At 48.1% G+C, this 15,503-nt stretch overlaps 1 protein-coding gene across 1 annotated transcript; it reads left to right on the top strand.

Annotated features, from left to right (window-relative positions):
• Positions 1 to 3,846: 3,846 nt before the first annotated feature.
• LOC138684940 (collagen alpha-2(I) chain-like) lies at positions 3,847 to 15,165 on the top strand. Its single transcript, XM_069780370.1, has 5 exons — positions 3,847 to 4,569; positions 4,854 to 4,951; positions 9,286 to 9,359; positions 13,704 to 13,939; positions 15,046 to 15,165. The coding sequence occupies exons 1-5, from the start codon at positions 3,847 to 3,849 to the stop codon at positions 15,163 to 15,165; spliced, it is 1,251 nt and encodes a 416-aa protein (XP_069636471.1).
• The last annotated feature ends 338 nt before the right edge of the window (positions 15,166 to 15,503 follow it).

The following is a 15,503-nucleotide window of genomic DNA, read 5'->3' as shown; positions in this document are numbered from 1 at the left end:
AAGAATTGAGAAACGGAGCAAGTATGAAGTGGTTCAGCCAGCAACCAATGACTAGGGAGTGAGTTGGCGGTTGGAATTGGACAGATCCAGTACTCCTCCATGGACTTCTTTAGCCCTTTTTGAATGCCACGTGTCATGTCAATGGGATCTTCAATTAACTTAAGCACTGCTTGGGCAAAGGATTTCTTTTTTTTTTTTTTTCCTCTGCTTTCTGAAAGAAAGGCAGGGACAATCTGACCCAGCGTTTGTCGGTGTGCAGGACTGACAGACTGGCCGGCTGGGCAGCACCTAGTCAAAACCAGAGCACGTGCTATGTTTTGCCCACCTGGCCAACCACACAGCACAGGTCAGAAGGTGTGGAAAAAAGCTGGGGTGGTCGTAAATTGGGCGTAGGTGAAATAGGAGCGAGCTGAGATATTGCCAAGCAGAAGAAGATATGAGTAGTACAGAAATGAGCGTAGGATATTGTGGGTTTATGGGACATGGAGGAAGAGTTGAAGGCTTGGAGGGGGAAGGCTTTGCAGACGTGGAGAAGCCATGAAAGGTAGCAGGTGGAAGGATGAGGACACGAACTCTGAAATTGTATCAGAGGGAAGGAGAAACCAGGTATCATTTATTCTGTTACCCTTGGACAACCTCATTAAAAGTTAGCCATCTGGTACAGAGCCTGGTAAGTGACAAATTTTGCACCAAAAGTAGTGGTTCAGCAATTTCTTACCTAAGTTCCTCTGAAACTTCAGCATAGCTATCATCTAGTCTGGCAGCCGTTTACTGTTCCACTTCCACGATTCAGTTTGCACCATTTTCCTCCCATTGCAAATGTATTTATGCCGCGTGCACCTTATTATCGGAAAGTGCTTGTATCACCGTGGGGACATCCAAGCAGTTGTCTCCTGCCGGGGTGAACACGCGCATGCAGAGCAGGGCATGCCAAGCATTTAGAGGGTTCAGACTATGTTACAGGAAGATCTAGCAAACTCTAATAAGTAAATAACTAATAAAAATAGCTAACAAAATAAATATCGGATCTTACGACAACAAAAACATCAAACTTGGTTCAAAACAATTTCTTCTGGAGGGCGAGTGCCTTCCTTACCCCTATAGGAAAGTGCTTTCAGCCCCTCAGACTGGGGAGAGGGGTGTAAGAGGCAGCCTGATCTGGGAAACTGAGTCCCAGGAAAGGCTTTGGTGCCTGTGTCCTCCCACAGGCTCCTGTGCCCTGGCAGGGAGTAGGGTACCCTGGGGACCCCATGGCCCCGCTCACTGGGCAACTGCTGCACCTCCAAGGCCTCCGTGCTGGGGCTGGGGTACCTCAGATTTGGGCATTGTGGTTTTCAACATCACAGCACCTGTGCCTGGCCCCAGCCTTTCATACTGAAATGCTTTACGAGCTAAATATTTCATAGACTGCCTGGTCTGTGCCTGGTGGTAAACATTTCGAATAGATGCTCCGCATTGAAAAAGACTGACTGCTTTGCTTGAGCTAAACATAATAAGCTGTCTTGCATATTCCACAGCTAATAAAATATTAAATATGTTTTGGCACCCAGAAATAAATACAGGCTCGAAACTCTCATCACACCTATCTCCCTCTCCTTAACTCCCTATCCCCTCCTGCTTTACACTGAAGTGCTGCTGCTCAGACTAAACTGCTTGTTGTTGGGTCATGACATGGGGAGGCGAGCGGTGCACGAGTGCCATATGCTTATTATCTGTTGGGATGTAACGGAGCAATCAAATCGGGCGCTAGCGATGTACTTACAGCCTGTGCCGTGCAGAGGAGCACAGCCTGTGAAATGTCTGCCCCACGCCTCAGAGCTGCTCGGTGGCAACGGCACTGGCTTAAAAGCTGAAGTTAAAAGCGGAGCCTTGTGTTAGAAACCAGGCTAGAATAAGAAAGAGCACAGTAGCCATAAACCGCTACAAAGATATTCATAATTTAGTTATGAAATTCTTATTTAAAAACTGTTTCTATATAGTTTAAAAATCACTCTTGTAATAATATGGCTCTGTTAATGCAAGGTAACCCTGCCTTTCCAGTACTCTGTCTTGTTTTAATTGTCAGGGCTATGATTTTATTTGATTTGCTCCTCCACCCACCTGGAGGTGAACTAAAACAGTAATAAAAATATCTGACCGAAATGTACCCAGGTCAGAGGCTCCCGAGTCAAAGCTCTTTGAAATCAAAGGATATGGTGCCGCCAGCTTTAATAGGCTTTGGGTCAAGCTCCTAAAACCTGCTCCTGCAAACACTTGTGTACGCGTGCTTAACTCCCAAAGGGCTTGCTCCTGGTTGGGGAGCTCATCGCTTAAAAATCGCACGTGTGAGGAACCGGAGCCGACGTTGGTACGTGAGGCTGCCTGCCCTGGGAACCGCTGCTGTGGGTAGGCTGGCAGGGAGGGTCGAGCTTTGCCGCCCTCCGTTTGCACCCCAGGCCCAGAAACTCTCCCTTCGGTCTCTTGGGGCGGCGTGGTTCCCATTAGGGCTGGGTGAAATGATGCAGCAATCGCAGCACGTACAAAGCCCACGCACGGCGCTTGTCAGCTGAATGCTTTCTCCGGGCCCCGAAGGCAGTAATTAGTAAAATACTTTTTTTTAAATTTTATTAATATTTATTGAAGGACTCTTGGCAAGTAATGAGCGTAATATTGCGTGCTGTTGCCAAACGGTCACAACAGCTGTAAGCAACGATCCCTTTACAACTGGCCTAACCACACCGCTGGATTTGGTTGGAGGAGGTGTTTGGGGGTGGCTGCCTGCTCCCTGTCCCCCGGCTCTCTGGGCGAGGGCGGAGGGCTTGGGGTTTGCTAGTCACGGAGCGGGCAGTGGAGACCGGAGAGACGTGGTGTGTATTTTTCTGTGCCTATCTAGCCCCTGGCTCTCCCGGCCCTGCGCAGCCCCGCCGGGGCTTGATAGCAGCAGGGCAACGGCAGCTAGGTTTAGAATAGCTTTTTTCTTCGCTAGTATTACTTTCTTTGGCTTTGATACCCTTGCAATAAATTCCTTGGCTGGCCGATGCCTAACTGGAAATAGGTGAGAAACCTCCTTGACAATAAAACTGTTTCCTAAATACACAGGAGGACTTTGCTGCCGGTCAGGAGCGGGGGGGGGGGCCAAGCCCCGCAGCACCCCTGGTTTTTGGCCTGTTGCTGTAGGAGAAACGGGTGCCCAGCGTGAGCCCCGCGTCCCGAAGCACGGAGCCGGTCACTGCTAGGACGAGGGGACCGCTGCGGGGCCCGGCGTGCTGTTTTCCAGCCCCGGCCAGGCACAGGCTCGGCAGCAGCCGCTCCGAGGCCGTGCCCAAGATCGTGCAGTAGCTTTGATGTCAAGACTCCCCAAAGGCGGGAGAGCTTTACCCGCGACGTCTGCTCACTGCCCTCTCTTCAGACATAGTTTTCAAGCGTCGCTTTTATTTTGGAAGAGTTAAAAGCAGTATTTCAGCTGGCTCGGCTCCCTCCTTCAGGAAGCTTTCTTTCGGGGCGGGGGCATTTTTCAAAACACTTTGGCACGATGAATATTTTTCTGTAGCGGCACGTGATGTGACGCTGCCTGACAGGATCACACAGGAGAAGCATCGCCCAGGCCTCACCCCTGGCCTTTCCCACAGTTTTCTTCACTTCAGTGTTCACCAGTACTTCCCCATTCCCCAGCCCGTTGGTGTTTTATCACAGGGCCGCGTGGAACATGCGCTTTCGATAACTGTGAGCTTTTGTAGAGCGACTCTGCCCTTTGAAAACGCTTCCCCTCCGCTAAAAGCCGGCGAAGCCAATGACAGGCGCTTTTCCTGCGTGGGTGATTTCCATAACACCCCCCCCCCCTTATTATTTTGTTGTTGTTAATTTTAAATGGCAGGCCCCATCCCGGCGCGGAGGCACGTCGCCCCCGCTGCCACCGGGAGGCGGGGGGGCGGCCCTGGGGGGGCGGGGCGGCAGGTGCCGCTGCGGCGGGGCGGGGCGGGGCAGCAGGTTGTGGCCGCGGCGCTGCTGAAGGGGACGGCGGGGCCTGCCCGCCCCGCCCCGCCCCGCCCGGGAGCCCGCGGCCGCCACGGCGGTGCCGCGGGGAGGGCGGAGAGCGCCCGGTGGAGCGGCGCGGCGCGGCGCGGCGTGAGTGGCGGCTGGTCGGTGGAGGGGGGGCACTCCCCGGCCGCTACCTGTGCGAGCGCTGCCGGGCCAGGCCGGGCCGGGGGGTCCCGGGAGGTCCCCGCGGTGGGTGCTCGGGGGGGAACGTGGGCGCCGCCGCTGCGGGGCGGCGGCAGGGCGTTGGCCGCCGGGAGCCCCGCCGCGCCGGCTGCTGCGGGCGCGCTGGCGGGCCGTTTGGCGAAAGTGATGCGGAGGGGGACTCGGGCGGCGGTTTGGCTTCTTTGTCGTTTTGGAACAGGAGGGCGGAGGACGCGGCGTCGGCGGGACGAGGGCCTGATCCCGCGGGCGCCTTCGGAGCGGAGCCAGGAGGGAGCAGCCCGCCGCAGCCTGCCCGGCCGCGGGAGTTTCTCTGCCCGATGGACGGAGGCGCGCCGGTGGGATCGCGTTCGCGACGTGGTCCCCCGCGCTTCGGCCGCCGCCGCCGCGCCGGTACGTCAGGCGGGTTTCTCGCTGGCGTCTCGTCTCGCCCGGGACTCGCGAGGAGGAGCGGGGTCGCCCGCTGCGGGAGGGACGGGCCCGCGGGTCGTGTGTCCCCCCCCGGCAGCCGTCGCCGGGCGCGGCCACCCGCGGGGCGAGCGGCGGCCGCGGGCAGGACCGGCCTTCGGCCTCGCAAGCGTGTGCTGCGGAGGGATGGAGGAGGAGCCGGGCTTTGAGGTGGGCTCTCGGGGACGGGCGGCGGCGACGCCTCGCTCCTCCCGCCATCTCGCGGCCAGGTCGCTGGCAGCGAAGTCCTCGAAACCGCGGGGAACGGAGGTGCTGCTCCAGCCGGGCGCCGTCCCGCGGGATCACCGGAGGAGCGGCGGAGAGCGAGGTGAGCCGCGCCGAGCGGGAAGGCGAGCGGCGTGGCCGCTCCCCCGTCCGCGGGCTTCCTGCCGCGGGGGGGACGCGAGTGCTGGCCCGGGCGGCGGGAGGGAGGGTGGGTTTCTCGTCCGCCCCTGCTCCGCCGCGAGTGCCCTTTCCCGGCTTCCCCGCAACGCCGTGCGGGGCGGGCTGCCTGCCCCTAGCGCGTCGTGAACTACGGGTTTGGTGGCGTAGGGTCCGCCGTGGCAAAAATCGTAAAACCTGTGGAGGGTCTTGTGCTTTCTCGTGGTTCAGGAAGCAGGAGTCCGAATCGGGTGTCTCACTGTAGCGATTTGGAAAAAAAAAACCAGAAAAGAAAAAGGAAAAATACAGGCGCTCACGCTATGGTCTTAACAAAGGGGCGCTTTCAACCTTCACGTAGGTACAAATGAGTTTTCTTCCGAACGTCGTGCTCTGGGGAGAAAACCCGTTCTTTAAAACCGCTGTGGTTTGCGCCGGTCACGCGAGGGGCTGGGTAGAGCCTAGCGACGCTCGTGTCTCCAGGGCCAACGCGGTTCCGTGGGCAGGGTCCTGGGGGCAGAGCCGGCAGTGCCGCCAGCTGCGCGGGGCGCGACCGCTTCGCCTGGCTGCCGGCCGCCCCGCTGCTTGGGCCCGAAGGCGGCAACTCTCTTAGAAGTAGAAGCTGGCACGTTGGGAGCGATGAAATTCGAGAGAGCGAATACTGGGGGAGAGCCGTGAGACGGCGTGATTTTTAAGGCTGACGTGGTTCTTCACTGCGGTTCTGGGCAGCTTTCGTACAGCTGGAGCATCTGGTCGTTAACTCCTCACTTTGTTCTCTTACTCCTCGGCCGATTTCTGCCAATCATTAGTAACGTCGCTGTGATTTTAAAACACGGGGCTGTGTTTTCCTGCGCGTTCCTGCGCGAGACGTGGAAAAATGGGTCTTCTGTTGCATTCCTCTTTCCGATTCCCAGTTTTACAATTGGCTTCTGTATAGGGAGGTTAAAGAACAGAATGGGGTTGTGTGCTGCTTCTCTTGTACTCTTCTCTGCTTGATCTTGGGCAGATCCTGGCCATCTCCTTCCTTCTGACTTTCATTTGCATTAATCCAGTGGGGCCTTTGCCTTTGTAAGGGCATCACAAAGCAAACCAACGCGCCTCATTCATACCTTATGATCTGCAGCTCCCTATGTTCGTAGTTGAGTCTTGTGACAGATACTACAATAAAACACGGCTGTCAGAGTGAGATACTGATCCACTGTTTTACCTGCTGCTGCTCATCAGTTCTCACTGGCAGGAATCCCAGGCTGGGCAGCAGCCAGTGACAACGGCAGGAGGGGCTGTCTTGCTTGTAAAGATTTGTGCATCCCCGTTCGTCATCTGCAGCAGTCTGTCTTTGGCTGGCACCTGTGGAGGACAGGAATAACCCTTTATAAACAAGGCTACATCCGAAGCTTTAGAGCGAGTATAAGTAGCTTGATGTTTTAACGTGTTCCTGAAGGTAGGCTGTTAAAAGGTAGGCTGTGACTGCACAACTGACTTGTTGGGATGGAAGTTTTGCAGTATGTATAGGAAAATACCAGTTTCCGCTCTCGTTCATTCAAAGCAGAGTCACGGCATTGTAATAAACCAACAGGCTGCTTCGTTTGGACCCCATGCCATGCTTTGGAGCGGTCTAACGTCAGTGTGGGACTTGGCCAGTGTCTCTGACGTCCTTTGGTGGTACGCCTTCCGTTTTCCCCTGCTATGGAGAAAATGTTTGTGGGGGTCGTCTTCAGGCTATAGATTTGCAGCTAATATATATGGGGGGTGGGCTAATAATTGCAAGAACTGTGGGCTTTGCTGAAAGATGTGTTGAACACGTACCTTCCCATGTTGCGCAGGGCAAGGACACAGCTGAACATCTATGTTAAAAACTTTATGTCCATTTCTTATATTTTGTTTCTGCTCACTCCCCAGTTTTGAGCATTATTTTGTATTTGGGTTCTTAGAGAGTTTCAGATCTCCTCTATGACCAGTAGCTTTTCCTTCCTCTGAACCAAGGCATTCCTCTAAGTTCTGTAGTTGGGTTCCTTAAATCTTGGCTAAATTTCCTGCGGATGGAGTTCCTGAGAAGCTCTGCATCTTCTTCATGCCCTTTCTTCTACAACCTTGCTCCGAGGCCTCACTTGCTAAGGAAATCTATTGGTCCACTTTTCCTCATCTAGAAAACAGGCTTTCAACAACAGTAGGCATCCCACTCTTGTTTGGATGAGGGTAGGTTAAGTTAATGTTCTCCCTTGTCCATGGTCTGGCAGAGAGTCTGTACTGATAAATGTCTACTTACTTGTGTTCTGAGACATTGGGGGAAAAACCATCAGGCATTGAAAAATCAAGCAGAATTAATACATTGTACGTATTTCTGTCCTAATTGGGAGAAAACAGTATTATGTTGTGAGGCTGGATGGGGCTTTGAGCAACCTGGTCTAGTGGAAGGTGTCCCTGCCCATGGCAGGGGGCCTGGAACTAGATGGTCTTTAAGGTCCCTTCCAACTTACACTGTTCTATGATTCTACGTATGGTTTCTTGGACAAGCAGCTAAGTTAAAATGAGAGCAGAGCCTGTAAGAAGTTTTCAGCATTCTCTTCCCCTCTTTCCTTCAGGATGCTCTCCAAGCTGCATGCAATTCCGATAAATAAATGCTGTACTGGAGGGAGGATTTCAGGACAGGCTGACTGCGTACAGTTTTGCTTTCATGAAATTAGACAGCTACCAAGCCCGTGGTGTTCTTTACTTTTAACAAGACTTTTTTTTCCTGGATGAAAACTAACCTTGTGGCTGCTGAGGACTGTACCTACTAGCATTGCTGTTTTCTGAACTATTGGTATCTTCACCTCTATGTTCCTTGCTGTACTTCACCTTTGCTTTCTACATCAACTGACCTGTTACTGAAAAGCCTTTTGAAGTAAGCTAGAGGTTATGGCTGTTTCTGAAAAGCGAGTGTGTTGTTTCCCATTCAGTTACAAACTGGCTAAGAAGCCTGCAAAAGTTTTATCAATTCTGGTCATGGGGGGGAACCCAAGCCTTTGAAATTCCAGCGTGTACCCTGAGGCAGATAACCAGGAGACTTTCACTTACATGCTAATCCTGCAGAGCAGTTGTTTGCCGTTCCTGCATCCAGCCCTTTCTAATCTGTAGCTCTTATCTCTCCTCGGCAGCAAGTGACAGGAGAGGAAGAGGATAGCCCTGCGAGGAATGAGAGTTGTTTGGGGGTATTTGGGTATTTCAGTGATTGCCTGCGGTAGCTGGATCTTGGGAATTGTGCTCATCTTAAAATAAGTCTAGCTTTTTAAAGCTTTCTTTTCCTACGATTAGAAGGAGTCTTTATAATAAATGTTACTACAGTGCGTCTCCTCTGTAGGATTCGCAGAAAACTGGATGTTGAGGAGAGGCAGAAATGAAAACTGGTGGACTGGACTGCTTTGAGAGCCCCTGCCTGGGGCTGCTCTGCGCAGGGAGCCTCTGAGTCCCGCAGCGATGGAGGCGATGCTGTGCGCTAAGTGAATGATTCATCCCTCTACCATCTATGTGCCACTGCTCCGTTCAAAACTGCAGAATATCCAAAGGCATAATATCATGTGTCCTCCTGAATAACATCCCACCTTGTTAGGGAGAGGAAAGGCAGACGTAGGATGTTCTGGGTTTCTGTTTCTCTCCATTATTACATGGAGGATGTAAATATTTAATGTGATTAGGTGCAGTTCAGAGGTCTGGATGCCTAAATGCTGCTTGGTTTACCTCTGCTGGTACGTCGGCTGGGTCACCTGCCTTGAGTTTGAATATCTTTGTAGCAAAGAGTAATGTTTGTTGTTTCCACGGTAATGACAGCACTGTGATTATCTGACTATTCTCCCTATGCACTTGGATGATAAAGGTCCAGGTCTCAGCAGAAGCTGGTGAGGGAGAAGGGAAAACAGGAGAGAACTTTCAAGCTTAGGCAAAAGATGGTGCGCTCCAGATGCTGGCATGTTACCCTTCCTATATCCATGCTGACATCGTCCTTAACTGGACTTGCCGTGGAAGGAGGTTGGCATCCTGCGTGTAGTATGGGAGCCACTACCCAAGCAGTGGCCCCGCGGTATGCCTGGGGTTAGGTGCTGTGTATAAATTGTTGCAGCCTGCCATTCAATCTAATTTCTGAAGTGCTGTATCATCCTTTTACCTTTGTCAAAGTCAAATACTGTGGGTGAACAGGCAAACAGTCTTCTGCAAGGCTAGCACTACACATTCATCTAACTTTGTGATGATACGTTAACTTTGACATCTTCACGAGTGCTAAGTTTTATTTATTGGCTCCCTTTGCAGAGACCCAGTTGTGAAGCTGTCTGTGCTGTACTGGGGACAAGTGGGACAACTTGTTAAAAGCAGCTGTGTTTTTGGTAAGTAGCATACTGAGCTTCTCTTGTGGATACAGAGGGGATAAAAACCTAAAAGCCTCCCTGGCTGGACGCGGGTTACAAGGAGTCATATTTGAACCTAAAGTTTGGGAAGGGAGGAGCCTGGCTCTGTCACAGCAGAAATTACTTGCCGTGTTCAATTGGGCAAAGCTGCACGAAGCTATTTTGAAAAGTACGACTTACTTTTAATCCGGTGACTGCCGTAACAGAAGGCGTTACAGAAAGCAGTTCCTTGCAGTATAGCATTGAACTTCAAGGAGATTTTTTCAAAGGTCTTATGGATGGAAACGGTTTAATTGGTAGCAGGAACTTGCTTGCCTGCGATAGCTAGAGATGTTGTGTAACAGCAAAATTCTTGCTTTTCTGCCTGCCTTCATCCTATGAAGATGTATTCCAGAGAGGCAGGTGAAACGTATTTTTGGATAGCTCACATTTACCCTTTTGTAATTATTTCTTCTTGATGATTTTAATACCTTAAGAAGTCTTACTTATCTAAATAAAACTGCAGTTATGCTATTAATGCTTTTTTCCTGTATTTTATATTGTATAATAGTGAATTGCAGGCATCCTTTTACCATTGTTTTGTTTCCTTCAGTGGTTAGAAATGAACTTACCTTGACAGGAAACACTTAAAAGCCAGGGTGGCAAAGAGACTGCTTAACCCTCTCATGCAAGGTGAGTTCAGCAACCTGGTACGACTCCCTCAGTATTTTCTCTCTCCTTCTATTACCACAGGGCACACATGTAGTAAGTAGCATAACAGGTGAAACAACACCTGAACTTGTCCTTGGGAAATTCCAATTCCAGGCATATGGAAGGGAATCGATTGTTTTCAGGACTCTTCTTAAAATAATACACAGTCTTTATAGTATTGAAGTTAAATGAGGTATTTAAAAGCATGTTGACTATACGTCCACTGAAAATGAGCACAACCAGGAACCTGTATTTTTTTCAGATTCATTAAATCAACATTTCACTTACTGTGAAATTGGTCTTTTTATAAAGAGAAGATATGTTAAGGTTTGTGATGGTGTTGCTTTAACTCCTGGTTGACAGTGTAACAGAGCAGATTGCAGCTCCCTAACCTCTGCCTCCAGCTAAGCGCAGCAGCTTGTCACGGGAGGAGCTGCATCTGCAGAGGTTTTGGCCTGAGCCTCGAACCATCTATGCAGTGGTTTCTGAGCCACAACTGGTAACAGATTAGAGCTCGGACACTGAAGGAAACAGGCTGCTATCAGACTATTTTGCCTTGTGCAGTTACTGAATGAAACATCGTGCTGGGAGTACAATGAGCTGCTTTTTTTTTTTTTTTTTTTGCCTTCCCCCCCCGAGGTTGTGAGCATTGTGAGGAAAGCTAGAGATGTTAAAATCCCTGTCAGAACTCGACACTCTGGAGATGAGTTAGGTGGAGGGGATTTAAATAGCGCTTCACCAGGTATGCGCAAGCAATGGTTGTCAGAAAAACAAGAAAGCAGGCAGAAGATTGAGGGCAGCTTCATTTGTGATCATTTATGTGCCAACAATTATTAACTCGAGCAGAGCGGGCAAACTATAAAACTTACTGCAGTGACTAGGAAAGTACTGCGCTCTATAAATAATGAAATGAGCAACAGTCAAGAGTTTAAACTAGGGTCGATAACTCTGCTTTTAAGCTCAACTAGTAATCAATTTGGAACAATTTAGTTGTCTTGCATGCCTTGCTATCTAGAAGTTTTATAGCCCACCCCTTCCTCTGTGTAAGACAGTCACACAAACATTTCATTTAGCCCAAATGAAAAGGCAGAGGTAAGAAGGTGGGAACAGAGGTGAATCCTGCAGACGAAGATGCTGACCTAGGGACCTTCTCCCTACCTACTTCAGGAGATGTTTGTCCTCCCTCTACTCACATTCCCTCCTTCTTTCTGCTAGACACTAACTCATCTGCTGGTGTCCCCTAACAGAAGAGGAAAGGAAGTCTCCAGCTGTAGGATGGAAACATCTTAAAACAATGATAAAATGCTAACTAAAGCTGGCTACCATTCAACAGACCTCCTTTAAAAAGTGCAAAAAAATAGGATAACGTATAAAATAATATGGCTTCAAATGTAGGTAAAAAAATCCAAACATGAATAGTCATTCAACAAAGCATCAGGGGTGAAACTCTAGTAAAATAGGTTGTTACATCAACTGTGGCAAAGAGCATTTGTATGGCTGGGGAATCTGAGGTTTAAATGTACAATACTTACAGTTCTGGCTAAGCCTACGGAGGACACGGTATCTAATCTAAAACTTCTAATTGTTACCAGTAGTGTGGTGAGAAGGGATTGGACAGCATACCTGGGCACCTCCCAGTGAAGCTTGTGTATTACCTTGGCTGGATAAAGACTGCAGCTTTCAGGTATCAGCAATGTTGGGTTATAAGTGCTATTAGTGATTCTTTGCCATATTAGATACTTTGAGCTCCAGAAGAGCAAGTGGAAATTATTTTGATTAATGTTTTATTAATGGTAAATATTGAAATTAGACATGCACAAGATATTACTATTAGGCAGTTTTGAATTATTCAGATGTCTGAATTGCTTTCAGACATCTCCTTGGCCTCTGGTCTGTAAGCATGTTCTGTAAGCTTTTTAAGTTTCATCAATGTATGCAGTTGATAGACATGGGTATAAAGCTCATGGGTTTTTTTTATAAACCTCCGTAGGCATAAATGTGGTTTCTTGTGCAGTGAAGGGAATCCTTCCTTCTACTCATTTAATAACAAGTTATTACAATAAAAATCTCACTGATAGCTTAGCTCTCCTCTGTGTTGGGTAAAACTACAAATGCTAGCAGCAGGGTTTATGTTACAGGCTTGTTAACTGTACTGCCTATTCTAAAATACACTGGCACATGCTACAGCATGTCATTACGCACAAAAGAAACTTAACTGAATTTTATTAAAGTGATTTACAAACATTTCTGTAAAACGCTGAAATGTTCTGACACAAAGCTAGAGGTATGAAAACATTTGTATGTACTTCATGGTTTCAGAAGCCTTTTAGGTCTGACTTTCTGCCAGAACACCAACCACCACTTCTGAGTGCTGGCGCTTCAGCCCTACAAATTGTTTTCTAAACAGGTAGTGATGTTTCTGTGAACTAGCAGAAAGAGGAGGGAAGCTTGTCACCATGAACCGGGTTCTCATGAGTCGGCTGCTAGACTGGGGAAGTCCCGTCCTACCTGTGAAGCACCATTTGCCTGCAAATGGGATTTCCTCTGCAAATATTTGCCTGCGATCAGGTTACTGCATTGGAGCCCCTGTCTACCCCAGTATATAAAGCAAATAAATAAGGCTTAACATCTTTGCCATGATTATGTTTTCAAAGGCTATTTACAGAAAACCCTTTAACTTTGGCTGACCTTAGTACAACGTCATCGGGTGAAGCTGTAGGGAACAGTTGGTTTTTGTGCAGCACAGTCTTTATTTTGGCTGGCAGTCTATTAACTCTGATAAGCGGGTAAGCTCATACCACGCGAAGTCAGGCATACCATGAGATTCTGCTTTGCCTTCATAGACAAAGTAGCCTGAGAAACAGCTTTGTACGCTATTAAACAAAAAAACATATACCAGAATTTGGGGCTGAGCAATTCTGATTCTTGAGTCTGACAAAAGGATCCCGTCAGGTGTTTCGTTCCTCACTTTCCCTTCTCTAGATGTGGAGTTGTCCTGTTTTAGTAAGAATGGTGCTCTAGCTCTGTCAGAACTGCCTTGAACACAGCAGTCCGCTGCTGCTTTCCCAAACCTCTCAAGGGAAAAAACAAAAAGCAGCTCTTGTTCCTCATGAATACCTTCCCGTGACTGTGTGCTCAAGCCTCCTTAAGCAACAGCAGAATGACGCTGAGAATTAGTGTCACTCCTGCCCAAAGGGTGTACAACAGCTATGACACAAGGCTCTCGTTAGGTGGTGGTTGTATGGTGCTTCTGTGGGCTGTTTTGGGGGTTTGTTTTTATTTTCTTTAGCAGCAGCAGTCACTGGAGTTAAACAGTATTTGTTTACAGATTCAGGAAAAGAGCACTGCATTGTCAGTTTGGAGGAAACATAGATTTGTTTGTTTGTTTGTTTGTTTCCTGAGACCTTTACGTTCCTAGATGGCTTACATCACGTACTAGGAATTGCATTCAAAGGCAGCTTGAATTCAGGTCAAGTAGTAGATGGATGTTCCTGACAAAACCATTTTACGCACACCATGAAGAGATTTATTAAAGTTGCTTCTACAAGCATCTGTAGTGGATTTAGCTTTCCTTTGACCTCAATCAGAATGGTAAACTATTTATTGTGTTTATACGAAACACTATTTTGACAGATTTCTTCAGAAGTAAAGAAGCACAAAAGGAGACGTTCTGTTCTTTGAAAATAACACGAACCACTGGCAAGAAGCAGCAACACTGTGCATCAAACAACGAAACCATTTCCAGATTATCAAAACATGCTGTTGAACTGAATTCTGCAGCTGCGTTTTCAAATGTACCATGGGATGCATCAAATCCAAGGATGCCTTTCCAGGTTCAAATGCTATCCAGGATGAAAGGATCGGGGAAGGTAACGAAGGATGCACTGGGGAGAAATCATCACTGATAGCAGTGAAGGTGGATGAGAGAAGTCCATCAAGCACTATAGTGCTAGACTATGCACACCGTCTCTCCCGTGAGATTCTTGATCAGGCGGTGAAACAGTGGGCAGTGACTGAAAGCAAATACAGCGACATCCCTTTTATTGAAAGTGATGTGCCCTGAGCCCTGACTGGCAAGGACTGTCTTCACAGTGAGTGTCCTGTCTGTTAAGCAGTTTGTATTTGGTACTAGTGCAAATAAAGTAAAATCAGCTGTGATTTGAGCATAATGCCACTATATGAATGTTTGCAAGGAGAGGCTGAAAAAATTTGCCTTCTAATCTGTATTGCTAAGAAACTAATTGGATTACAGTAGAATCTATTAATCAAGTGTCATTTGTTATTGGCCGTATGTTGAGTATATTCTGTCTTTGTATGTGTTGAATGTGATCAGAAATTAGTGTTAAAAAAAGAGGATGAGAAGAATGTGGCTGCCCTGCAACTGTACAAGCACTGCCACAGAGGCCCCAAAGATGCTTAACAACAAAGCGTGGATTATTTTTATGTACTGCATAAAAAAATCACTGGCCAGTTTGTAGGTGAAAAGAGAAGAACTCTCTATGCTTGGCAAATTTGTCCGCATTTTGCTAAAGTGAAACCAAGGTCTGCATGTAGCAAAGAAAACTGCTGTCATAAATTTTACTTTGATTCTTTGACCTGACTAAATCTGTAAACCACAAAATAATGAAGGTGATGAGAAGCATTCTATAAAACCAAGCAGTATTCAGGGAACCATATGGATTATGATACTATTCAACTTCCATTCTTAAGTGAACCAGTGAAAAACATTACAATATTGATAAACAGTGCATTATAATTAACAGATGCTCTGGCTTCTGTAAATGCATGAAGGCTATTCTCGAAGATCCTGCAGTAAGATAGTTTAACGACACCTGATCACTGTGTTCGGAACAAGGCTGTTCGGGTTTTTTTGGTTTGGGGTTTTGGGTTTGGGGGTTTTTTTTCTGTTAGGGTGCTGGTTTTGGGGGGGGGGTTCTTTTGTGTTTTGTGGTTTTGTTTTTTTTCTGTAACCCAGATAGTTGTGCAAAAACTACTGAGGCTAACTAGTGAAATGAACCTTCAGGGGCGTAACAATGTTTTAGGACTATTTGTTTCATGGGACCTATGGCTGCATTACACTAAAATTTCACTCTAAAGTAACACCCTTGGGACAGTATACCTTCCTTCAGCTTCTGTAGGCTCATCGCTTACCTGCTGGTAAAACTGTGTATGGGGATGCAAATATGAGCTACAGCAACCTAAAGCCTGAGCCATGCACTGAATTAGTGAATAAGCCTTAGGCCGAAAGCTAAAGGGCTACATTCTTTACCGGTTTGATCTAGCTTGCATCCACACACTGCACCCTGCCTCTCCAGGACTTGCAGCCTGACCTGCTGCACTCATAACTAGCATTTGAGATATCAAGAAAGGCATAAATTAATCATAGCCATCTTAAAGCTGTAATTTTGCTGACATTTTATACAAAGTGAATGC

Source organism: Haliaeetus albicilla, chromosome 4 (genome assembly GCF_947461875.1).
Source record: "Haliaeetus albicilla chromosome 4, bHalAlb1.1, whole genome shotgun sequence".
Taxonomy (NCBI): Eukaryota; Metazoa; Chordata; class Aves; order Accipitriformes; family Accipitridae; genus Haliaeetus; species Haliaeetus albicilla.
The sequence above is the reverse complement of the archived record's forward strand: the minus strand, read 5'-3'. Positions and strand labels throughout refer to the sequence as shown.